The sequence below is a fragment of the Marmota flaviventris genome, chromosome 19 (assembly GCF_047511675.1).
Source record: "Marmota flaviventris isolate mMarFla1 chromosome 19, mMarFla1.hap1, whole genome shotgun sequence".
Lineage (NCBI taxonomy): Eukaryota > Metazoa > Chordata > Mammalia > Rodentia > Sciuridae > Marmota > Marmota flaviventris.
This window is the reverse complement of record NC_092516.1, coordinates 21,708,957-21,733,444: the sequence shown is the minus strand read 5'-3', so window position 1 is coordinate 21,733,444 and position 24,488 is coordinate 21,708,957. Positions and strand designations below refer to the sequence as shown.

At 49.1% G+C, this 24,488-nt stretch overlaps 1 protein-coding gene across 4 annotated transcripts; it reads right to left on the bottom strand.

The window, feature by feature from the left end:
* Window positions 1–92: 92 nt before the first annotated feature.
* On the bottom strand, window positions 93–24,342 carry Setd1a (SET domain containing 1A, histone lysine methyltransferase). Of its 4 annotated transcripts, none has more exons than XM_071605499.1 (19): window positions 23,715–24,342; window positions 22,757–22,921; window positions 22,437–22,532; window positions 20,179–20,449; window positions 17,606–17,727; window positions 17,166–17,395; window positions 15,930–16,779; window positions 14,992–15,777; window positions 14,341–14,517; window positions 14,131–14,218; window positions 13,307–13,464; window positions 13,081–13,168; window positions 10,726–11,067; window positions 3,872–4,924; window positions 3,270–3,442; window positions 3,083–3,193; window positions 2,779–2,898; window positions 1,001–1,138; window positions 93–924 (listed from the first exon to the last, which is right to left on the bottom strand). In XM_071605499.1, exons 2-19 carry the CDS (start codon window positions 22,904–22,906, stop codon window positions 751–753), a joined length of 5,127 nt encoding a protein of 1,708 aa, XP_071461600.1. In that variant the 5' UTR covers window positions 22,907–22,921; window positions 23,715–24,342; the 3' UTR covers window positions 93–750. The 4 variants fall into 4 exon arrangements, with proteins under 4 accessions (XP_071461600.1, XP_027804218.2, XP_027804217.2 ...); XM_027948417.2 differs by lacking the exon at window positions 23,715–24,342 and adding an exon at window positions 23,510–23,631; XM_027948416.2 differs by lacking the exon at window positions 23,715–24,342 and adding an exon at window positions 23,255–23,398.
* Window positions 24,343–24,488: the final 146 nt, after the last annotated feature.

The window sequence follows — 24,488 nt, the reverse complement described above, 5'->3', positions numbered from 1 at the left end:
AGACCACCCTTTCCCTCTCTTCATCTTGCCCCATCCATGTCTCCTCAACCCCCATCCCAGCCTGCTCTCCCCCAAAGATACTGACCAAGCACTTTTGTACAATAAAGTTTAATCACAATTATAAAAATGTGGCCTTGGGTTTGCGCTATTAACATATATACAATCCAGCCCAACAAGAAGGGCCCACCCCCACCATCCTGGCCTGGCTGAGCCAAAGCCTCCAGACACCAGGGTGGGAGGGTGACCCAAAGGGTCTGGCAGGAACAGAAGATGAGGCAGGGTTCCAGGCACGGAGTCCCCAGGACTGGGGGCGCAGGGCCCCCCCCCCCAGGGGGAGAACATGGCCACTGCCCCTAGAGACCCCTGAACTGGGGAGGGGTGCACGCAGGGCACAAGGGGAAATCCCCATTAACACAAAGCAAGAGGGCTGTGCAACCCCCCAAGAACAGGATCTGTACAAGCCGGCACCCCAGGTTTCCACAGGAAACAGCTGCTGGCAGCTACAAAACATTTACAGCTTCTTCTCCGCAAAGAAAAAAATTAAGAGGTGGGTGGGCAGGGGTAACAGGGGAGGCAGAAGCTGCCTCGTCAAGGGACTGAGGCTCCCTCGCTGGGCTTGGAGCTCCCAACCCCACACTTGGAGATGGGGGTATGTGGGCCCTGCTGAACCCACTAAGGCTGGGGGGGTGCTGGGAGCTCAGGGCACCAAGGGGGAATAAATAGGGGTGTGGGCACCAGTCCTGCCCCACCTCAGTTGAGGGAGCCACGGCAGCTCTCAGTGCCGCATAGACACGGAATCTTGTTGTCTTCCAGCGGGAACTTATAGTCATAGGTGATCTCCTCATCCACGCCAATGGGCTGCTTGGAGTAAATCACGATCTTCTTCTGTGACTCAATGGTGATCACCTTGGCATAGCAGTTGGGCTACAGAGGGGGAGGGCAGTGTGAGTTGTGCCCCCCTCCACATCCCTCCCATCCCTCCGCCTAGCTCCCAGCGCACCGTGCAGCAGTGGTTGATGAACCTCGCCAGGTTGCCACACTTGGTAGCATCAATGATGGTGTCATGGTCCACCCGGAACAGGTAGCTGCTGCCGATACCCTCCTGTACATAGCGCTTCTCCCGCATGTCAGCCACCATCTGGCAATATAGGACAGAAAAGGTCATAGCATGGCCTCTCAGCTTCCAGATGGACCAGGTCTGGTCCCACCAGCCCCTCTGGATAATCTGCCAGCTATCACTCCAGTGTCCATACCAACTAGGCCTGGACCTCAACCCCCAACTTGACTGCTTCTAGAAACCCAGCCTGCCTCTTTGGCCACCCATCCTAATCCTCTGTCTTTTTGACTAAGTCACCAACAAGAGGACTCCAGAGAAATCTGCACTGGCAGTGGCCACTTCATCTCTTCTCCTAGGACCCTCTCTCTCCAAAACAGGCACTTGTTGGCCTAGATGACCAATGCAAATGGCAGGTCACCTGAAAGGACCCATGTCTTGTATGAGAAGCAGCAACTCTTATATCCCAGTAAACGGGACAATGAGCTGTCTGCACTTTCTCCTTGGGTGATCTCCCTCCCTCCCAGAGCTTCTGCTGTCAGCTAAGTAGTGGGGACTCCTCCCAAACTCCTATCTCCAGCCAAAATCCACCTCAGTAGAATTCCTGGGCATCATCTTTATATTTCCCTGGGGCCCTGCAACATCATATGTCCTGATTGGAACTCAACCTGATCACACATCTGCTCCTCCGGCTCACTCCCATTACACTGGGGCCCCATCAGAGTCATAACAGCTAATGGTAGCACCCCAAGAAAGAGCCTCACCTCCTCCTTTGTCCTCACTCTCCACAGTCAGCTCACTGCCTGGTCTCCAGTCCAGGCCACCTTCACCTTGGCTTGATCTATGACAGCACCACTGGTGTCAGCCTAGACTAGTTCTCTCTTCCCAGCACAACTAGAGGGAGCTTACTACCCTCCAAGGACCTCTTCTGCTTAGCTTTCCAGAGATTCCCTCTCATTAGAGGCCCATACTTACTGATATTGCTCCCCAGCTATGGAAAATCTGGGCTCCACATGCCCCTCTCCTCCAAACTCTGATCTGCCACTGGCCCTAGTTTTTCTGACTAGCCATTCTGATCTCCCACTCCTAAGACTACCCTACCTCCGGCTTTCGCACACTTCTCACCTGGACCTGGGAGTTCCTCCTTGTCTTTAGGCTCCCAACTTAAACATACTATCTCTTGATGGTCTTAGACCCCATTGTATGTGCTCACACTGCTCCTGTCTCCCTAAACTTTCCCTTTAATATCAAACACTATCCTTTAGTGTCATTAATTGTCCAATATTCCCCACTTCCTTGTTTTGGTAATGGGAATTAAACCCAGAGGTACTTTACCACTGAGCTACATCCTCAACCTTTTTTTAAAAGTTTTTGAGATAGGGTCTCATTAAGTTGCTTAAGCTGACGAGGTTGGCCTCAAACTTGTGATCCTCCTGCCTTAGCCTCCGGAGTTGCTGGGATTACAGGCACATGCCACTGTGCCCGGCACCCCACTTCCTTAAAGGGAAAGACACTACTAGTCCTGTTTCCTGCTGGACCACTAATATTGTTTACTATTGCATATTACTAATGAAGGATGAAGGTTTTCACTGGCTAACTCTTGGAGCTGGGAGGGTAAGTAAGGCTTTGCCCAGAGGGTCAAATGGAACTCCTGGGAAATTCTGTGCTGTCTGTCTGGTATGTCAGATCAGAAGCTGAGCCTGGTGCTGGATGTGGAGCCTCACCTGGCGGATGTTCTGACCCACGTATTCAATGACCATCTCATCAGCTGCAATGGGTTCCATGGCAAACAGGCCCCACTCGTGGATCCGGCTCCGGCCAAATCGAAGCTTCTTCTTTCGGAACTAGGGGGCAGAAGGTAGATTCTACTGCTGCATGCCTCTCAAGATCAAGCTCCTCATCTTTCCTACAGACCTCCCAGAATGAAGAATATCTCATTCCCCTCACAACCCAAACACAGGATCCTACCAGGGTAGCTCACCTTGCTTTTCACTGAGCCTCTTCCCTTCCCAGGTCCCCATTCCTCACCTTGAGCTGGTTTAACTTTAGCAGATCACTATCCATGATGGCTGAGGTGCCAATGGCACTTAGCAACCGCCGCTGCTCAGACCGGCGCTCCGAAAGCACACGGTTAGTCCCCTGCAAGGAGGACAGAAGGAAGTAAGCAATGGGAAGGTGGTGAGAGGATAGAGTAGGCCAGGAGGCAGGGCCCCACCTGAGTGTCCACTCCTTCCAGCTGCCGGGCTGAGACGGGGCACACATCCAGGTATTTGTCCTTCTCCTTCTTGCTGATGGGGTAATAACCTTCACTGCGTGCCGAGCCTGTCTGGTGCTCTCGGGGCCCATCCTGGGGCCGCCGCTTGCGCTTTGGAGTGCTCAGGTTGGTGAGTGCAGGGTGTTAAGGAAGAGAATGGGTCCCTCATTGGCCAGATCCCTGGAGCCTGCTCCTCTCCATCCACCCCAGTCCCAGCCCAAGGAAAGGGCGGCCGGTCTGAGCTGGTGGGCATATTAGGTGTGAAGGGACAGCAGATGACAGAAGTCAGTCTTGTACTCCACCTTTTCTGCCAGAAAAACTTTGGGAGGCAGAAAAGAGGTATGTGGCAGAGAGAAAAGATGGCTGGGCAGCCAGAGGAGAAACCCCCAGGCTGAACATGGCAGAGTGAATTGAACAGACAGGGAGGGAAATCAATGTAGCACAAGGAGTGATCTGAAGAAGACACTGCCTGGGGCTGTGACCCCAGGGAAGCCCCCACCCCCACCCCAGGCCTGTGTCTTCCTATCTTGCGTAGACAGGTCGAACCCTATGGCTCAGGATATTTGTGTGATGGACCCAGTGGGTGTCGTTAAGCCAGTCAGCTCCGCTGGTCTGTTGCAGTAGCCGCTCATATGTGAGCCGCAGGTAGCTCATGTCTTCTAAGTCTAGGCCCGAGTTCCAAATGTCATACAGGATGGTCATCTGCTCAAACTCGCTGCGGGGCTCAAAGGAGGGGGGTGGTGGAGGTGGGGGTGGGAGCGGTGGTCTCCGGCGCCGGGTGTGAGAGCGGAGGCTGCGCCGTCGGACAGCCCCCTCACCATCACTGCTACTGCTGCTGCTGCTGCTCTCTGAGGACTCGGACTCCTCCTCTTCTTCCTCCTCCTCCTCCTCCCCATCCTCTGGCTGCTGTTGCAGTTGCTGCTGCTTTGGCTCCTCTGCCTCAGCCACTACCACCTCAGGGGCCTCTAGGACCTCATCCACTGGGGAACTGAAGAGAGCTGCTGGAGCAGGAACTGGCTCCGGAGGCCGGGGGGCCGGTGTGGAAGGTGTGGGCTTGATGGCCAGGGCATAGTTGTGCTCCAGGAGGATGTGGCTGAGCAGGGGACTGGGGCGGTCTGCCTCATCTGAGGTCTCTGTGGCCTCTGAATCGTCGCCAGTAGGCAGGGTGGCCAGCCCACGCCGGGCTGGGGTCAAGGCCAGGTCGGCCAGTACTGCCAGGTCCACTTCTGTCCCTGGCTCACCCTCTTCTTCCTCAGTGGAGCGACCTCGGCCTCCAGCCCGGCTCCGACCCCCTCGGGACACCTCCTCGGGCCAACTCTTGACCAGAGATGCATGGTCCAGGGGCAGGTTGCGAATGGTCCGCTCTACGCCCCGGGGGACTTTGCGAGAGATCGGGCCAGGAGACTTGGCTTGTGGTGGGGCAGCTGGTGGAGGCTCTGGGGCAGGCACCTCCTCCACAGCAGAGAAGGAGACAGTTTTCCGGCGTTTCTTAGGTGGGGGAAGAAGGGGAATAGGAGAAGAGGGTCGCTGGTCAGGACGGGAGGTTGGAGCTGGGGGCCCAGCTGGTGGCTCTGGGGGAGGCTGGGGCACACTGGGAGGTGGTTCCTCTGTGGGACCTGGGGAAGGAAGCACACCAAGAAAGAGGAGAGTTAGCTTCTCCCCAACTTCATTAGCGCTGTTAGAGGTAGGAGCCTTGGGGCTGAGTTGGGCTGTGTTCACTCTCCTCTCAGCTTCCACCCAGCAAACTCAGGCAGTTGCACAGATCCTTCTCCTGGCCCAGGGGACACACTGCCTGCCTCTCAACCGCACACTATCCTCAGCACTATTGGCTCCCTTGATAGGATGGAATTCTGCACTTGATCATTCACATAGCCAGCAAATGTACACTGAGTCCTGACTTTATACCAACAAAGGAGACAGACACTTTCAACATCCTCACAGAGCTCTCAGTCCAATGAGTATACAAATCAAATGCACAGCCAAACAGGGAAGATGGGGGAGGGCTCTCCACATTTGGATTTTAGCCATTTCACTAAGATGGGCAGTGATGGAACCACATCCAACGACTAGGCACATGGACCAAGACAGTTTTTGTCAGCTGCATTCTATAATGAGGATCCAATTAGCCAGATCTGAACTAAAATACCCACTCCAATTATATATAAAATTCTGTAGTCTAGTGAGGTGGAAAAGATACAATGTAAAAAGCTGAATCTTAGTATTAAAAATATTTTATAAAATTTGCCTTCCTTCCCAGTTCCTAGATAGAACTGGTGATTTTTCCTAATGGGGAAGGGGTCAGAAGAAAGACTTCGCTGAAAAAGCTGAGACCGAAGCAGACACCCAAACAATGAGGAGCAGGTGGAGAAAGGAACATCTGTCTCTGAGAGGTGCTACTTGCTCTGTCTCCCAAACTCAGCCCCTAGTACCGGGAACATGGCCTCCTTCCCCTCCCTTGTCAGTGGAAGAAGCTTTTAGCCCAAGTTCAAGGTCACTGTCCTTATGAAGCCTTGTCCACTTCTTTAGACACTGGTAACATCTTCCCTGCAGAACCAGAATCCTGGAACTTTTGGTTGGCTATAGTAGATTAATAGCTAATACAGCAGCACCTCACATGGATCCAAGTTTTTTTATATATACTATCTCATGTCACCCTCCCCAAAATAAAGTGCCCTAAGAGAGTACTATATTAATCCCATCTTACAGATAGGGAAACTGAGGCATAGAGAGGTTAATAACCTGCCCAAGATCACACAGTTTGCAAGTGACAGAACATCTGCATACAAGCAGCCTAGATTGAGTTCATGCTCTTAATAACTGCCCTATGCTGCTCTGGACACTTGTAGATATGGTGGTTTCACATCTGGCTCTACCACTCACAAAACTCAAGGGCAGGATGTGGGATTGTGGCTCATTGGTAGAGCACATGCCTAGCATGTGTGAGGCCCTGGGTTTGATCCTCAGCACCACATATAAATAAATAAGTGGACAAACAAATAAATAAATAAAAAGATCTTTTGTCAACTAAAAAACAAACAAACAAAAAACCTGAAGAGCAGACAGCACCAGGCCTGGCCTGAACAGGCAGTGGTCAACCTGTGTCCATGGCTTCAACCCATGCTCCTAAGACTGGTATCCTCAGCAAGGCCCTCAGCTTGCAATGTCCTAGGTTCTGAATACTAGTGGCAATCCACACCTGAAAGCTGGTGAGGCCCAGGTGCTTGTTCCAGGCACTCCAGTTTCTATGCATCTTCTCACCTCTTTTCTCCATGTTGGGGCAATCTCCCAACTAAGCCCTTTTCCTAACCCAGCCCACTGTCTTCCAGAAGCCTGGCTAAGGAGAACAAATTCCACCTCCAAGCTCAGCTTCACACAAATGTCCCTTTGCTTCCTCACCTAAAGCATTCCTTTCATTCAGGAGACAATTTGGGGGATCCCTCCTTTCTCTGAGAATTGCTTTCCTGATGCCTTCAGATCTGCAGAGGAAGGCCCCATACGCCTTCCCACCCCCGTCTCCCCAGGGCCAGCACTAATGGATACCACTAAGATGATTCAAGCCAGTACAATCAGAAACTTCTTTGAGAATAAGGATCTAAGAAAGGAGCAGAGCTGTCAGAGGCCTGTCTAGAGGTTAGATGGAGTAGTCACCCTCTACTGGAATGAAGAAGCTAATTTTCAAAGGAGAAAAGAATGACACAGAATGTTAAGACCTACAGGCAGGACCTACAGGCATTTTGGTCCTTGCTTCATGAGACAATAGGTAAACAAATAGGTTTTACCAGGCAGGTCACATCCTGTAAACAAATCCATTCTTCTACTTAAACTAACAGAAACTGGTTCTCATCACTAGAATCCTCAATTAGGCTCCCACTTACCAGGAGCCACATGTTCTCTGGAGATAGGGGTGAACTGCCCTTTGCTGCCCTCCCAGGGCCCTGCCATCAGGTCATACAGTTCTGGCCTGTTCTTGGTAACTCAGATTTCCCTGTCCTGCCCTCTCTTCTAAAACCCAAGAGACTTGCCTTAATCTTCCTCTAATCTCCCACCTTGGCCATCTACCTAGGAGACTTCACTATCCCAACTATTCACCTGGATTCTCACATCTCTAGAGATCTCTTTCACTCATCCTCAGCTATTCTCCACCAGTCACACTTTGGATTCACACTTGGATTTCCTACCATGTGACAAGTCCAAACTCACCTCTCAGTTCACCCTCCCACGTCCCTTTTTGATTTCTCATCCTGTGACTTCCCTCTAGTCCATCTCTCTTCTTCCATATTAACTACTATCTTTATTCAGCCTAGGCCCCAGGGACCTCACTTGGTCCTCTCTTTTCACAGTACCTTCCACACCTCTACATCCTCATCCTTCCACCATCTCTACTTATTTACCCTCTATCTTTGTCACTTCCCTTTACTTCTTACTTATTTCTTCCTTTCCCCCAGGCCCTGGCTTCCGCAGGGCTTCGGTGCTGCTGGCAAGCCTGGTCAGCTTCCACCCTCGCTTCCCACTCTCCTCACTTTTCCAGGCAGGCTCCCACTCAAGCCATCCCTCATGCTCTTTTGCTCTTCAGGAATCGAACACCACAGCTCCTTGTCTCCCCACTCATAGATACATTTGCATCAGATCTACAGGCCCTCCCCAGGAATGTCACTACAGCAAGAATTTCTTCCTCTTCTGGTTCTTAACTGTCCCTGGTAGCCTTCAGTGTAGGAACATGCCCAAGTGTCGCCTACATTGAAAAGCTAACTCCTCTATCAATCCCGCATTCTCTTCTCCTTATCTCTCCAATTCCAGCTAAGTTACCTTGAGCATGTTCCTGCATCTCACTAAGCCTTGAATTCCTCATCTCTAAAACAGGAATGACGGGAATGCTATGAGGACTGAATGAGAAAATGAGTTTTCAATGAGCCCCTAGAGCTTGGCCCACAATAAACACTAAAAGTTAGCTAATATTATTATGGCCCCTCAACTCTCTTCTTTCTCAGCAAGAGTAGTCTACTCTTCCAGAAGACCTTCCTGCCCCACAGAGAATGGAAGGCTACTAATACGGATGCCCTCTGGACTGCCTATAGCCTCACAGCCCCTTCTGCTACCCAATGGACTCAGGAGAGGCTGGTGAGTATTTGAGGTATCAGTTGAAACTATCACTCCCCTTACTCCTTGTCTAAATCACTGGATTATCCAACACTTTTCCCACCTCAAAGACCTCTCTTTTGGCCTGATAATATGGATCACTCCCTCCTTTTTAACCCAGTGCTTCCCTTGGTATTCAAAATTCACCACTCCCTGGTGGCATCCCCACCTTCCTAATTACTTCTCTTTAGTATCCTTGGGTTTCCTTTGCCTACTTACCTCTTATAGGACTTTCAGGCTCTGACCCTTTCTCCCTCATGCCATACATCCTTCTAGAATACAGAGGTGGGTTCACACCTAAACTCACACTACTCCCAACTATCCACCTTGTTTCCAGTCTGTTCTTCCCACAGCATCAGATTAATTGATCCAGATGCCAATCCCACAGGTATCTCAAACTTAACCCCAACTAAACTCATCAATTTTCTTCTTAAACCGCACTCATTTCCTGGTTTCCCTTCCTGACAAGTAGTATCACTAAGTTGTCTATCTCTTAAGTTTCTCTCAATCAAATTTCCCCCAGTTCCACTCCCTTACACCACTCAGTACCACCTTGTTTGGTTCATGCCTGTATCTTTAAACCTTTTAATGTCACCCTACCTTCTTCCTCACCTTTTCTCTCACCTCCTCCTCCTAGAATGGTCTTTCTGAAATGCAGTTGTGATCACATCCCTTGCCTTCCTGCCCCACAGAGAATGGAAGGCTACTAATACGGATGCCCTCTGGACTGCCTATAGCCTCACAGCCCCTTCTGCTACCCAATGGACTCAGGAGAGGCTGATGAGTATTTGAGGTATCAGTAGAAACTCAGCTCTTTATCTTGTAGGGTGTAGAAGGGAGCAGCATGTGCCAGTGTTAGGAAGTTTTCCTGTGGTCACTGCCCACCTTGGATCATGGGATCTCAATAACAAGTGGGAGATCATATGTATCTTTGAAGTGTATCTTGAAAACTGACTAATTTGATTGCATGAAGTCCCAGCTATCAACATAGCTCATCTTACTTACTGAACAGCCTCTTAGTAGTATCCCTGCATCATTCTGCTCCCTCTCCACTTCTCTCTGCACTGCATCTTTTGAAATCACATTTGAGGGCTTTCTACTACTCTGAAGATAAAACCAAATTTCTAATGTGGCCTATGCACTCTGCACAACGTGGCTCTTGCCAACCTTTCCAGTTTTAGTCATCTCACCAGCCCTAGTTTTCAACCACCAAAAGTTTATCTTTCTTCCAGATCTCCCAAACTGCTATTCCCTCTCCCTTAGGGTCCATGTACATCTAATCCCTTCAGCCTGCCTACTTTACCTGGATTTCAAGCTGACAATGCTTTAGCAGGAAAATGTTTCCAGGCCTGCAGATTGCATGCAGGTTCTGAGTACCCTACACTGTGCCTTTATGATGCTTTCAGTTTGCAATCACAGATTTTCTTATGTATGAATTATTCAACTGATATCTCTTCCTATAGGCTGTAAAGCTCTATGCAGGTAGGACTAGCCTAACGGACATACCACCATACCCTTTGCACCTGCTACTGGCTGTGGTAAACATTCAATCAGTATTTAATTCTTGAATAAGCAATTTCCACAGAATAAAGTATATGCATGTGCTATGAAATAACAGAATGTGCAAGTTCACAAAGGAAAGCAAAAATAAAACCAAGTTCTGGATTAATGTTAATATGTCAGATTAATCCTGCAAATATACTCTACACATTAAGGAATAGGATTAAGAAAAATGAATAGAAGCTGGGCCTGGTGATACACACATATAATCCCAGCAACTCAGGAGGCTGAGGAAAGAAGATTGCAAATTATCAGCCTCAGCTACTTGGAAAGACTGTCTCAAAGCTTAAAAAAAAAAAAAAGGGATGTGGATGTAACTTAGTGGTATAGCACTTGCCTAACATGCATGAGGCCCTGGGTTCAATCCCCAGTACAGCCAAGGCGGGGGGAGAGGGGGAAGAAAAATTAGTAGTAAAATTTATTAAATTGGGAATTTCCTCCTTAGCTTACTTTTACTTGGGAGGAGATCATCCTGTTTTACTTTAGTAACTAAATACCTTGGTCTGGCTCTGTGAACCATCACAGCAGTGCAATTTGAATGTTAAGCCACTAACGTCTCCAAAGGGGACGGGACAAAAGATAGTGACTTTTTTTGTATGTTTTTCCAATAAAGTCACACATACTTACAATTACTTAATAAATATTGCACTGTTCTCTCTCAAAGACACGGACGCGTACAAATACACATGTACAGATCACACTTCAGATCCTATACACCCACCTGCAGGCCTTGCTGGAGACTTCTCTTGTTCAGAGAGAGGTGTAACTGGGGAGCCTGCAACTCTCTCTGGCTCGGGCTCCTCAACAAGTGCTGGGAGAGGTGCTGGGACTTCTCCGGGGGGCGAAGACGCTGAGGAAATGACTGCTGGCTGCTCTTCTTCCTCTTCCTCTTCTGAGGATGATTCCGATGATGAAGAGGATGATGAGGATGATGAGGAAGAAGATGAGGAAGATGAAGAGCTGGAGGAACTGCTGCTCTCCGAGTCTGACGTGCTACCATTTTCACCATCTGAGTCAGCATACAGAGAACATTTGGAGGACGAATCGCTTTCCTCATCCTCGCCTGGAAATCCAGAAGGGGTAATCAGGCGAGATGGGAAGACCCTCATTCAGTCAAGCCAGGTTCATTCACTGACTCACTACTCTGAAAACAAGGCTCTACACACCAGATGCTGGAAGTCCAATTTGTCAAGGAATTGGATAAGCACATGTATTCACAGGGCTGGGGAGCGCGGCAAAGGGAGCCCTAGATTCTGCCTGCATAAGCAAGTCAGGGAAGGTATTCCTGAGGAGATACTGAAATCAAGGACATGAAGGGGTCCCACCGAGCAGACATGGGGGCTAAGCAGGGACAACAAAGGCAAGAGAAAAAGACCTGGAGACAGGCAAAGCATCTGCTTGTACTACTGAAGCTTTTCCCATTGTGGGTCTTAAGGACAACCTGGATGAAAGACTCTGTAAGAAAAGATTCTGGGGGGCTGGGGATGTGGCTCAAGCGGTAGCGCGCTCGCTTGGCATGCGTGCTACCCGGGTTTGATCCTCAGCACCACATACAAACAAAGTTGTTGTGTCCGCCAAAAACTAAAAAATAAATATTTAAAAATTATCTCTCTCTCTTAAAAAAAAAAAAAAAAGAAAAGATTCTGGGGTGAAATAAGCTTGAGAACACTGCATGCTCCATGCCTCTGGGAGACTGGTAATATGGGAAGTGCTTTAAAAAAATATCTAAGATCTTCATTTCCCTTAAGGAACATAATTGGGTAAATTAGAATAGGTGTTAGTGACTGGGAAGGGGGGTGGAGAATAGTGAGACGAAGCTGAACAGTTAAGCAGGTGCTAGATTATAAGTGGCCTATGCTGTCAGTCCGAGGAGTCACATTGTTGAAAACAGGGAACAGGAAAAGACTCTATGGAGAGAAGAGGATTAGGTGCACATTTTAGAAAAGATAATTTCATAAGTAATTTTGGAAATTAACTGGAATGAAAGGAGGATGGAAATAGAGACAGAAATCAGTCAAGACTACTTAAAAAATGTAAGAAAGAAAGGACAGCAGTGGGAACAAACAGGTGACAAATTCAAGAAGCATCAGAAGGTAAAACTGATGAAAAGTAGTGATCTGTACCCCTCATCCTTAGTAGCTAATCCTGTCCTCTGTTTCAGTAAAGGAGAGCCTCAGATTATGTTCCCCATCCTGGTCCCTGCTGAAATGGTACTTCTCAGAGCTATTCTTTGACCATCATACAGAGAACAATAAATCTTCCCCCAGGTCTGCCACCCTATTACTCTCTGCCCCATTACCCTATTTTGTCTTCTAAGCATAATCTCTATTTGAAGTGAGAGGATTTGTTCACTTGTTTGTCAAGTCTCTGCCACCCATCCAACAAGCTCTCAAACCAAGGAACCATATCTGTCTTGGTCACTGCCTTAAGTGACCTAAAACTGTCTTAAGTACCTAAAACATCTGGCACAGAGGAAGGGCCCAATATATATCTGAAAGGATGAATGAAAAGGAAGACTAAACTATGTATCTAAGTGGACACTGGGAGCCAACAGGTGTTTAATTAGACAAGAGGACTGACTGGTTGATGGCAGTCATGAGGAGGGGAAGAGGGAGGCACAGCTTGGTGGCTGGTCCTTCCAAGAAGAGCAGGGTCCAGTTTGACAGCGTCAAAGGGCGAGAGAATAAAGACCCCCTTATCTCTGGGGCTTGGGAAAATAACACTTTGCTGAGTTGTCCTCAGAAAAGAGCTGTGTTTCAGAAGAAGCAAGCAGGAGAGATCCCTTTGAATACTTGAGTTAATGTTTCCAGGGCGCCAAGGATTCCAAAAGATGTGGCTGAAAGAGTTGCTATTGTAGGGCTGGGGATATAGCTCAGTTGGTAGAGTGCTTGTCTAGCATGCATAAGGCTCTGGGTTCAATCCCCAGCACCACATTTATTAAAAAAAAAAAGGGTTGCTACTGTAAAGAGCAAAGGTGGCCAGTATGATCAACAGGAAGGTTATGTGGGCTCGAGAAAGGGCAAACCATGTGGCTGAATCCCTTTCTTCCTAAGACAAAACTCACTATCTTGCTCACCATCTGATGCTTCTGTCTCTTTCTTAGCAGTATCCACAGCTTCTTCTCGATCTTCATCTTCTTCATCTTCCTCATCATCTTCCTCATCCTTAACAAAAAGAATAAGGACTAATAGGAAAGGAACAACTAGTCCTCCATGAGGACCTAGGCTCCAGCCCAGAGAGAAGCTGACATAGGAATAAAGATTCAGGAAATAGGCTTCTGGCAGGAACCTGGCACCTCTCACCTTATCTGAGGAAGATTCCTGGGATGCCTCTTCTCCTTCACTATCCAGAGCAAAGGACTTTCGGTGCTTGCCTTGGGTCTTGCCTCGATCTTCGTCTCGCTTTGGGGGCTTGGACCCTGGACGTCCTGGTTCTCCAGCTTCCTTCTCTCGCTCGGGATCTAGGTCAGGTGAGTGAAATTTAGGGAAATGCCCATCAATAATGTTTCTACTTCCCTACCCCATACACAAAGAGTTTTCTGTACACTGCTGCTGAACTTCCCAACAAGCCTCAGTTTATAGAAAGCGGAAGCTCAGAGAAGAAACACAAACACCTTACAATTACCTAATATTTTATAGTTTAGACACACGCCACATATTTTATCTTTCATTCTTTTCTCCATTAGGAGAACAAGAGCAAGTCAACTTGTTCTGCCTGGCCCATGAAAAGAGTACTAAGGCCAGTGGGTTTCCTGGGAAGTAGATCTGACTCAATAAGGAAGTTTCCCAGCTATACAAGCTGTTAACCAATAGCTCAGACTTCAACAAAGTGGGAGGAAGGTTGTAGGGGAACATTAAGATAGTAAACTTGGGTAGATGACTTGTTTAACCTCCAAGTTTGATTCCAAGTACTGAAGTTATCATTTTCATGTGGTAGGCGAAAAACTCAAGCCAACCTACCAGAGTTAAGACCCAAACCAAGATCCAGGGAGAATCCTATCAGTGCTTCTAACACCTCCCAGAATGGCTTTATTTTCATTTTAACTCAATATCAACATTTCCACTTGGCTCTTTTCCTCTCTTAAATATCCCATTCCCTTTTTCTTTCTGCCTGATCTCCCTCTCACCATCTTCATCTTCTTCAGCAGGAGTGGAGGGCCGTGGCCTCTTTTCTTCACTGGCCTCTGAAATTTCTGATGGCTCTTTCCGCTTTACCTGGGTGAGAAGGAAGACATAGGGTCCACTTAGAACTCACACATAATTCCCAATCACCCCTACCCTAAGGATGGAAGGCCCCCCTTCCCCACTCAACTCAGAGAGATCACAGTTCAAGGTACCTTGAATGAAGGCAGCCGTAGGGCCCCTCGCAGCCCTGACCCAAAGGCGAAGGCCTCGATGCCTGTGGTACCCCCACTCTTGGCCCAGTCTACAAGGGACAGCATGCCTGGCTCTTTGAGCTTTGTCTTCTCTTTATCCTCTTCCTTGGCTTGCTGTTTGGCTGCATTCTGGAATGGCTGCAGACAGAAGGGGGATTGAAACTCAGACGATCCCTTCTGCCTGACGACCACTCTTCCCAGGTTCCAAGAATAGAGATGCATTAACTTGTTCCTCCACTTGACACCATCTCTGTCATGCCTCTACCAGTCCTTTACAGACATTTTCCTCAAAAGTCTGCACACTTAGCTCATGGGCCTTAGGAAACAGCTACTATTTTTCCTAGTTTACAAATGGCAAAACTAAAATCGGAGGACAATAAAAATTTAAGGGCCTTTTCCACTGTAAGTAAGCAACAGAGCCAGGATGAAGCTCTTCTAGCTCAGGTCTGTTCTTGTCTGCTGCTCTGTGCCCCCACTAAAACTCCCCTGACCAACTAGTATGTCCCCCAAAGCCAGCTATCTCATTTTTCACTTGCTTTGACCTGCAAAAACCAGAGTTCTACCTCTTCCACTAAAGTCCAAGATTGCCCAGTCCTAGGCACTGGCCCTTACCTTGGCCTTCTCTTCCTTGCTTTCCCACCACTGATCAAAGGCTCCAAAGGCCACATTTTCCACCATCTTGCGGTTGAGGTCTCGCTGCATGATGCTTTTCATTTCTTGGACTAGGGTGGCCAGCACACGGCCCACAGTGCCCGCTGATGGTAGGGCCTTGCCTTCTGCCAGCTCTGCTTCCTCCCTAGGAGGCAGCCGGGCCTCTTCACCCGAGATTGAGGAGGAGGGCAGGGGCTCGGCTGCCATGGGCAAAGGCAGGTGGTAGGCCTCCCGAGAGTATGCCCCACGGCCTTCTTGCCCTTGGGTATATAGAGCATAGGGCAAGCCATAGGCTGCCTCTTGCGGGGGCGGAAAGGGGAGAAAGGCCTCCCCAAAGGCCCCACCAGGAAGGCCAGCAGAGGCAGCAGTCAATCCTTTGCCCTGCCGCAGCTGATGAAGCCGAGTTAACATCTGGGTCTGCATCTGGAAGGACATAGGCATCCCTCCCCACTGAGCCCCAAGTCGATCCATGAGTTCCAGGGAGTTCACAAAGTCATAGATGTGGGGTGGCGGTGGTGGAGGTGGGGGGTACTCTGGGGGTGGTGGCCCATCAGGTCGGGGTGGGAGGAGGTAGGCAGGTTGGTGGGGAGGATAGCCAAGGGGAAGGGAAGGCAGGTAAGGAGGTGGAGGAGGAGGTGGAGGAGGTGGGGGAGGAGGCTGCTGAGGGGGTGTTGGGGCCGGAGGGGGTGAACCACCCCTGTCATCATCGGAGATCTCCATGTCCTCTCCAGAAGAGCATGGAGAAGCCTGTGGGGGTGCAGAGGAGGGTCACAGAGAATCTGTTTGTTCCCTGGGCTTTTCCTCAGATCCTTTTCTTTTCTAATTCCCTTCCCTCTCCCTCAGGGTCCAACCCTGCCTCCCAGATACCAAGTACCTCCCCTGGTTGACCCCAGCCTCACCTGGTTCTGTCCGTTGGCCTTGGGAGACTCTCGGGCAGCCCCTGGTTCCCCACTTCCTGTAGGTGCCACATCTTCAAAATTAGCTGGGGCCGGAGGGGGTGTGCAGGGCCCATGACCTGACCCAGAAGGAACCTCGCTCCCTGTCTCTCTAGCCCCAGGGCCTGTACTGCTGTTCTCTTCCTCCTCCTCTGTGTCAGAGGCCAGGAAAGAAAATTTGGAGCGCTGCTCCTTCAGCAGCATTTCAATTCGGGAATCCAGGCTGCTGTGCTGGGCGAAGGGCACACTCTCATTAGTGGTCTCTGGGGCTGGGGAGCAGGAACGGGCAGGTGAGGCTGGGCGAGGGGAGGTCCGAGCTTCTTCTCTCTCAGGGCTAGGCCCCCCACCACCCCCACCTCCACCAGGTTCTGGAGGCTCAGGGGGTGGGGCCTCTGAGGCAGGAGGCCGGTAGTCTTGGTCAGTGGCCCGGCTGGGCTCAGGGGGCAAGTAGGAGGTGTAGGAAGGTGGGAAGCGCTCAGCGGTATTTTCTGTAAAAGGGGCCCCCGGGGGCTCCTCCCTTGTTGCCCGGCGTGGTGGGTAGGAAGCATGGCGCTGATAGCGATTCCAGCTTTCATAATATGCTGGGTAGTTTGAGTCAGAACCACGAAATTGAGAGGACGAGGAAGAAGACGATGATGAGGAAGATGAGGACAATGAAGAAGAAGAAGAGGAGGATGAAGCGGTGGCTGCAGTGGTAGCTGAGATGGCTGTAGAAGCGGTTGTTGGGGCAGAAGATGCAGAAAAATGGCGGCGGGAAAAGGAATCTTGGTAGCTGTTCTCTGACCGCCGGGGTTTGAAGGAGGTTGAAGTGGTGCTGGAGAAGAAGTAGGAGAGTTATAGGCTCATCTCTATATGACCAAATCCAACCATCCTGGTTCTCATGCCCAAATCCTTATTAAACTGCCACCCAAAAAACTAAATGTCCAGGTTGCCAATTAGCATCCCTGAAGACAGCAATTTTTTAAAATATTTTTTTAGTTGTCAGTTTATATGCTATGCTGAGAATCGAACCCAGTGCCTCACACATACTAGGCAAGCACTTTACCACTGAGCTACGGCCCCTGAAGATAGCAATTAGTTGGCTAAATTTTCAGAGACCAGCACAAATGATTTCCAACTTCTCTCAGACTTTGAACATCTCCTCATAGGCAGGTCCCAGAATTTGAAAGCTTGGAGCCCCAGAGAGTATGTGCTTTGTACCTGCTGGAGTAGGCAGAGTCCTGAGAGTAAGGGGTGCTTCCCCGAGATGTGTAGGGGGTTCCTTGGGAGGACTGAGGGGTGAATTGGCCAAAGGAAGATGGGGTGTCTTGTCGGCTGCTGGAGAAGCTTGTGTCCTGGGAGCAAGGGGTGCCATTGCCAGGGGTGCCCACCACAGCAGTGCCTGCTGGGTAGGCAGTTGTGTCAGAGGAAGAGCGGCGGCGGGACTCAGTCTGGAGGGAGAGAGGAGGCAAGGAGAAATGAAAACACCATTTGAAAACTTGGTTGCCCCAAACCAAGAATCATAGTTCCCTGACTTGAAAGCATTTAAGCATCTTTTCTTGGTTCTTTCTACACTTGATAGTGAGGTCTAGAACCTCCAAAGATGGCTCCTGCTCCTAGCAATCAAGCAGTTAGGATTATAGCAACCACAAACTTCTTACCGTTTCAGTGGCTGCACCAGATCCCTGGAACTTCTCGCTCAGGGCCTTGCCCCCAGTGGGCACCGTCTGAGGGGTATAGGAGCCATTAACAATCAATTCATAGTACTTCATTCGTTGTTGTCCTGGAGGGAGACAAATGGGAAACAATAGTCAGAAAGAGTAACAACTTCTTTCTGATTTGGTAGTCCTTTTTTCTTTCTTAGGCTTCAAGCTTCCTACAATTTCTTGGAGTCTTGGGTTCTGGGATTTCAGTTTTCCTACCTTGTCTCTATCTCTGCAAATTGCTACCTCATCTCCACCTCTTCACTGCTATAAGTAACATATTTTATGACACTTTGCAGTTTACAAATACACTTCTACGTATTCCAGCCTTTACACTAGAAGATTCACAGGAGAAGAATCAGTATCCCTGTTTTTTTTTAAGTTGGACACAATATCTTTATTTATTTATTTTTATGTGGTGCTGAGGATCGAACCCAGGGCCTCGCACATGCTAGGCGAGCTCTCTACTGCTGAGCCACAACCCCAGCCCCAGTATCCCTATTTTATAAACCTAAAGCAAACTGATCTGCACAAAGTCACAAAATCAGTCAATATAAGAAATGGAATTCAAATAAACATCAGGTTGTCTGACGATAAATCATCCTATATACTAAAGTTTCCAGGATGGCAGCCTGAAGATTAAATCCAGCCCAAAACCTATTTTATTTGCCTTGTAAAATGACTTAAAATATCTTGGAAGGGATGCAACATTTAAACCATCAGATTACATATAAAAATCTAGGTTACTGACTTTTCTTTGAAAAATCAAAGTTAGTCCTCATTCCCACTTGCAAACTGGTTAATATCAGCTAACAGCTGCCTTTTTAGATAGAGTTATATATACAGTGTACCAGATTCCACTCCTCCCTATTGCTCAGACTGCTTTGTCTTTAGAGATGATTCTTTCTTTTTATTTTTTTGTGGTACTGGGGATCGAACCCAGGGGTGTTCTACCCCTGTGCGACATCCCCAGCCCTTATTTATTTGTACCAAGGATTGAAGCCAGGGTGCTTAACCACTGAGCCATATCCCTAGCCCTTTTATTGATTTTTTTATTCAGAGATAAGGTCTTGTGATGTTGCTTAGGGTCTCACAAAATTGCTAAGACTGGCCTGAAATTTATGAGCCCCCTGCCTCAGCCTCCAAGTCCCTAGGATTACAGGCATGTGCTACCACGTCTGGCTAAAATTTCAAAATCCAAACCAAACTAAACCAAAAAATGAAAACTTAATTTTTTTCCCCTTGTACCAGCGACTGAATCCAGACATGCTTAAACACTGAGCCATATCCACAGATCTTTTTAATTTTTATTTTGAGATGGGATCTCACTAAGTTGCTTAAGGCCTTGCTAAGATTCTGAGGTTGGCTTTGAACTTGTGATTCTCCTGCCTCAGCCTCCCAAGCTGCTGGGATTACAGGTGTGCACCACCATGCCCGGCTGAAAACCTAATATCTAGAAAAATATTTTTGGGGTACCAGGGATTGAACTCAGGGGCACTCAACCACTGAGCCACATTTTGTATTTTTATTTAGAGACAGGTTGCTTAGCGCCTTGCTGTTGCTGAGGCTGGCTTTGAACTCACAATCCTCCTGCCTCAGCCTCCTGAGCCACTGGGATTTCAGGAGTGCGTCAGTGTGCCCGGCTTGAAAACCTAATATTTTTGAGAATTTGTTATTAAAATCAAACCTGATTTATTATAGTCTTTATTCATCCTACCACGTATTATGCTTCATTACAGTTTCCTGTTTTCTTTTTTGCAGTACTGGAAAAAAGGGGTACTTTAATCATTGGGCTATATCCCCAGCCCTCTTTTTAATTTCTTTTTTTTTTTTTTTCCCTGTATTGAGGATTGAACTCAGGGGCACTTAACCACCGAGGCATTTCCCCAACACTTTTTTGTATTTTAAATAAATACAAGGTCTCACTGAGTTTCTTAGGACCTCACCAAGTTGCTGAGTTGGCTTTGAACTCATGATCCTCCTGCCTCAGCCCCTGGGATTATAGGTGTGCACCACCAGCCCTTTTTTCTTAATTTTTTATTTTTTTTTTTAATATTTTATTTACATTTTAGTTTTCGGCAGACATAACATCTTTGTTTGTATGTGGTGCTGAGGATTGAACCCAGGCTGCACCCATGCCAGGCGAGCGCGCTACCGCTTGAGCCACATCCCCAGCCCCTTAATTTTTTATTTTGAGACAGGGTCTCACTAAATTGCTGAGGATGGCCTGGAATTTGCAATCCTCCTGCCTCAGCCTCCAGAATCACTGGAATTACAGGCATACAACACCACACCTAGCTAAAATTTTTTATGGATATTCATGCAACTATGAAGTGCCATCCCAACCATGCTGGCAACATACAAAGAAAGCATAATACACAGACTATAATTCCTCTTTAAAAGTTGAAAAATTCTCAGTTTAAATACACATTTGGCCCCCAAGACTTTCAGAAAAGGAATCCCAACAAGCATGTGAGTTTACAATCTATGATAAAGACCAACCTTGAGCAGCAGGCATGGAAGCCCCTCACCTTTGATGTCAAGCTGAGCATGGATGATGTTGCCCATGACGGAGGTAAGGTGGAGATTTTTGACTGTTTCCTTGGCACCCCGAGTGCTGGTGAAAAGCACACGGGCCAGGCCCAGGTGCTTTCGAGTACGGGGGTGAAGAAGGATCTCTACCTCTTCTACCTCACCATACTTTCGGCACATATCCTTTAAGAAGGTTTCCCGCACATTGTCATTCAGCCTTGCAAAAGTCACTTCCTTAAGTGGAATCTGTCCAATATAGAACTCATCCAGCTGTGGAGAAGACAAGAGTTGGTCTTAGATCTCTATACTAATCACTGTTTCTTTGCTTTTTGAGAATCTTTAGCTAAGCTTCATGAACTCAAGAGAGATATATCTTGGAAGTAGGGGCAAGGGAAGGAGGTCATAACAAGGACTACATCAGTCTTGACCTTTCTCTCCCTGAATTCCTGTACTATAGAATGGCAAGAACTAGGAATAGAAATATACACATGTAAAGAACTGGTTGTAGGGAAATAATCCACTAGTTCAGCTTTTAACGACTATAATAGGCTAGACACTTAGAAATACAAAGGTGGAAAAAAAGAGATTCCCATTTACAAAAGTAGCCAGGACAGACATACACAATCACAAAGTGACACAGAAAGAGTGTAAATGGTTTCTGAGAGCCAAAAGAAGGGAACCTATATACAGAGTTGAATCAGGGAAGAACTCATGGGTTTCTGAATTCACAGAGTCTACCAAAATAACAAGGACTTCTAGGACGTGGAACTATAAAACAACTTGGCAGCTGGGCACAGTGGCATACACCTGTAGTCCCAGCTCCTCAGGAGGTTGAGGCAGGAGAATTGCTTAAGGCTAGGAGTTTGAGGCCAGCCTGGCAACAGAGCAAGACCCCATCTCAAAAAAATAAGCAAATAGGCACAGAGGTGCCACTTCTATACTCTCAGCTCCTCAGGCGATAAAGGCAGAAGGATCACAAGTTCAAGGCCAGTCTGTGCAACTGAGACACTATCTTGAAATAAAATGAAAAGGGCTGGGGATATAGTTTAGTGTTTGCCTAATATGTGTGAGGCCCTAGGTTGAATAACACAATATGTAAATAAACAAATAAGATTGTTAGGAAAGACTTGGTATTTATAAAAATTACAAATTATAGGGTATGAAAAGATAGATGTCAAAGCAGAGGATAAGGCTTGGCCAGATCAATCACTATACATGCCAATGCTCAAAAACAGACTTGGCAACAAAAGTAAAATAAGAGAATAGTAAAATCTCTTTACTATTCTCTTAACCACTGAGCCACATCCCTAGCATAGAGTCAACTGTCAGCAGTGCGGACAGAGCAGTTGAGTGAAGCACAGAGACAAGGAAACCCAGTGAAATTAATACAAGGGTCCACATTAAGGAAATGGCAACAGGAATTTAAAAATTAAGAGAAAAACTGCTGGTTAATTCCTAGATTTCCAGTCTGTGCGGGTAAGGAAATGGTGTTACATTTATCAGTAGAGAAAGTGAAGGAAGAATAGGACTGAGAGGTAAAGTGATTTGTTTTAAATCTCTTCTTGAGTTTGACATGTCTGTGGGGCCTCCAGACGGAGCTGTCCCCTACAGGGCACACAAGTGTAGAGTTCGAGATTGATGTTGACTAGAAACATATTTGGAAATCATTAATGCTGAAGTAATAGTCAAAGCTATAGGGATTATCCAGAAAAAGTACACCAAGGAAAAAAAGGGTGAAGGGACTCTATAAACTACCTAGAAAGAAGAAAACGAGTGAAGGAAAAATAATTAAGACAAAAACTTAGAACCACCAGTTTTCTAAGCTCAGTTCAAGGCCTGGTGAGTACTCTGCTTGGATTGGAAAATGGAAATGCTCTTAGGAAACAAGATGGAGGATCACATGGCCAAATGAGAGGTGAAGAACATGGGCAGTGGTCTTGTCACTCCCCTTAATTGCTGAAGAACTGGGATTTCCTGCTGTCATGTCTAGAAATACACAGTGACAGACATGACAGCTAAACCTGTCCTTACCTCATCTTTCAAGAATTCAACAGCCTTGCCACCAGAGATACACCTGAGACACCACAACTATACAAGTGTACCTCCTGTCCAGAACATCCCAGCCTCACAGACCCAGAAGCTGTCATATCTGGCTGTCAGTCTTTTACTGGAATACCCATTTTATCAGGCTCTGTAAAGACTACAGTGCCAGGATCCTCCACACCCTCCAAAGGCCACCATACCAGGAGACACCTACCTTAAACTTAGGGACTGGGAGGGAAAAGTCTCTGTTTTTGGACCTGACATGGCAACGGGGGTCTTGGAGGTCTTCGACTGGTATATACTTTGAGTCCTAGTAAGGAAAGTAGGAACAGAAACACAGCTCAGGATGAAGCCAAATTGTTGAGCTCTAAAAGGCCCATCTGAGGACCCATATGATGCTAAAGAGCTGGGGTCACCTGCTCATTTTTGAGAAGGCAAGCTCTGAGTATGGGAGCTCTAGGTGCTGAAAGGAGTAAGAGAGAAAAGGGGGCCCTAGAGTCCCCTAGAAAGCAAGGGAAGCCCTGGGGCACTCACGTTGACACTGAAGTGGATTCCGTCATAGCGGTACACCTTCTGAGAAGGCCTGCGCAAGGCAGGGTCCAAGGCAGGATCCACGATGAGCTTGTAGTTCCGCCACTGGAAGCTCGGGGCTTTCTGCCCATCTCCCCCACCTTCTTGATCCATCTTTGCTCATTTACACTGTTAGGAAAAGAGGGATACGCAAAGAGGGTCCAGGACTTAGGCCTGACTCCCTTGCTGTCCCCTCATTGGCTAGCTCAGATTCCAGGTTCTCTCATCACTCCAGTTTCCACACCTCACCGAGACCCCGTGGCTCCCTCAGATTTTGCCCCAAGTACCCTGTCTCACCACAACACCCCATTCTCTCTCCACCTCCCAACTCTACCCTCAGGCCCCCAGGCCCATCTCGCGCCCCCTTACCTTCCCGCTCTCCCCAGCGCGCGCCCCACTTGGCCTCGGCGCAAGACCCCTCCCCCGCCCCCTGGCAGGCCCCGCCCCCTCACGCCTCCTCACCGGCCAGCGGCCCGGGCCAAGCCCGGCTCCCGCTCCCACACAGCCGCTCCCGTCCCCGCGCCCCGATCCTCTGGCCGAGAGGTGGCACCTCTTCGGGGCGTTGGAAACACCGCGAGACCGAGCCCGAGACCCGGCTTCAGCCCCGAATCCGGGCGGGGGGGGTGGGGGGAACGCGCGCCGCTGCCCTCTCCTCCCGCCCCGGCGCGTTCTGCACCCCCCCCGGTCTCCGCGCACGCGCGCCGCGGCCCTACTCACCCGCTCGTGGCGAGCGGCTCCCCCTCCCCCCACCCCGCGCGGCACCTCAGCGGCGCGAGGCGGCGGTGGCGGCGGCGGCAGCGCGAGACCCGGCCCCGCAGCGGTGGCGGCGGCGGCGCCCCCCCACCACCACCTCCCCGGCGCGCGCACCAAACACCACCGCCACCTGCGCGAGGCTCAGAGGGCACAGCGTCTGCATTCGCACTTTCGTCACAGGCGCTGCCTGGAGATCCACGGGTCCGAGGGTAGCGACCCTGCCTCGGCCGGCGCCCTGTATGGCTCAGGAGTTGTGGCCCAAGGAACCTGGAGATTGGCCGCATCCCCCGGAGAGTGGGTTTCACCACCACTATCCAGCTGCTCCAGACTGGGGTTCTTAACGAATCAGCGGCGACGAAAGCTGCGACTAATCCCTGAGGAAAAGGGGGCGGGGCGAAGGGGAGGAGGCCAGCCAGAGCTCGGGAGTTTTGAGTGGCGCGTTGAACAGACGCAGATTCGTCAGGCGGGCGGGGCGAATTGGTGGACAGGATGCGTGCTCCTTTGCTCCTCTTCCCTGCCCCTTCCTTGCGCGGCCAAAGATCTAAGAGGCTGCAGATTCGCCACTGTTCCTGACTTCAGCCGTCGCCTCCCTTCACCCGCCTTCGTGGAGTCAAGGAAATAACGCCTGGTTAGCCCGGCCCTGTTGACAGGGTCAGCCACTTTTTCTGGATCTTTCGTACTAGCACAACTCAGGGGACAGCCCACTTCCGACCCAGAGGGAAATGGACAACGCAAAGGGTCTTCTCAGAGTCCGATGAGAATTTTCAGCAGAGGAGCGGGTCTAGCGAATCTGCGGATCCTTCTGTGGGCGGGGTCAGGCCTCCGCGCGCAGAGGGGCGTGGCCAGGGCGTGCGAAGCCCGGCGTCGCGGGGGAGCTTCCTGTAGGACCTGCTGAACCCCGCCAACCGGGAGGTGGAAAAATACAACGAGGAGCGGTGACTCA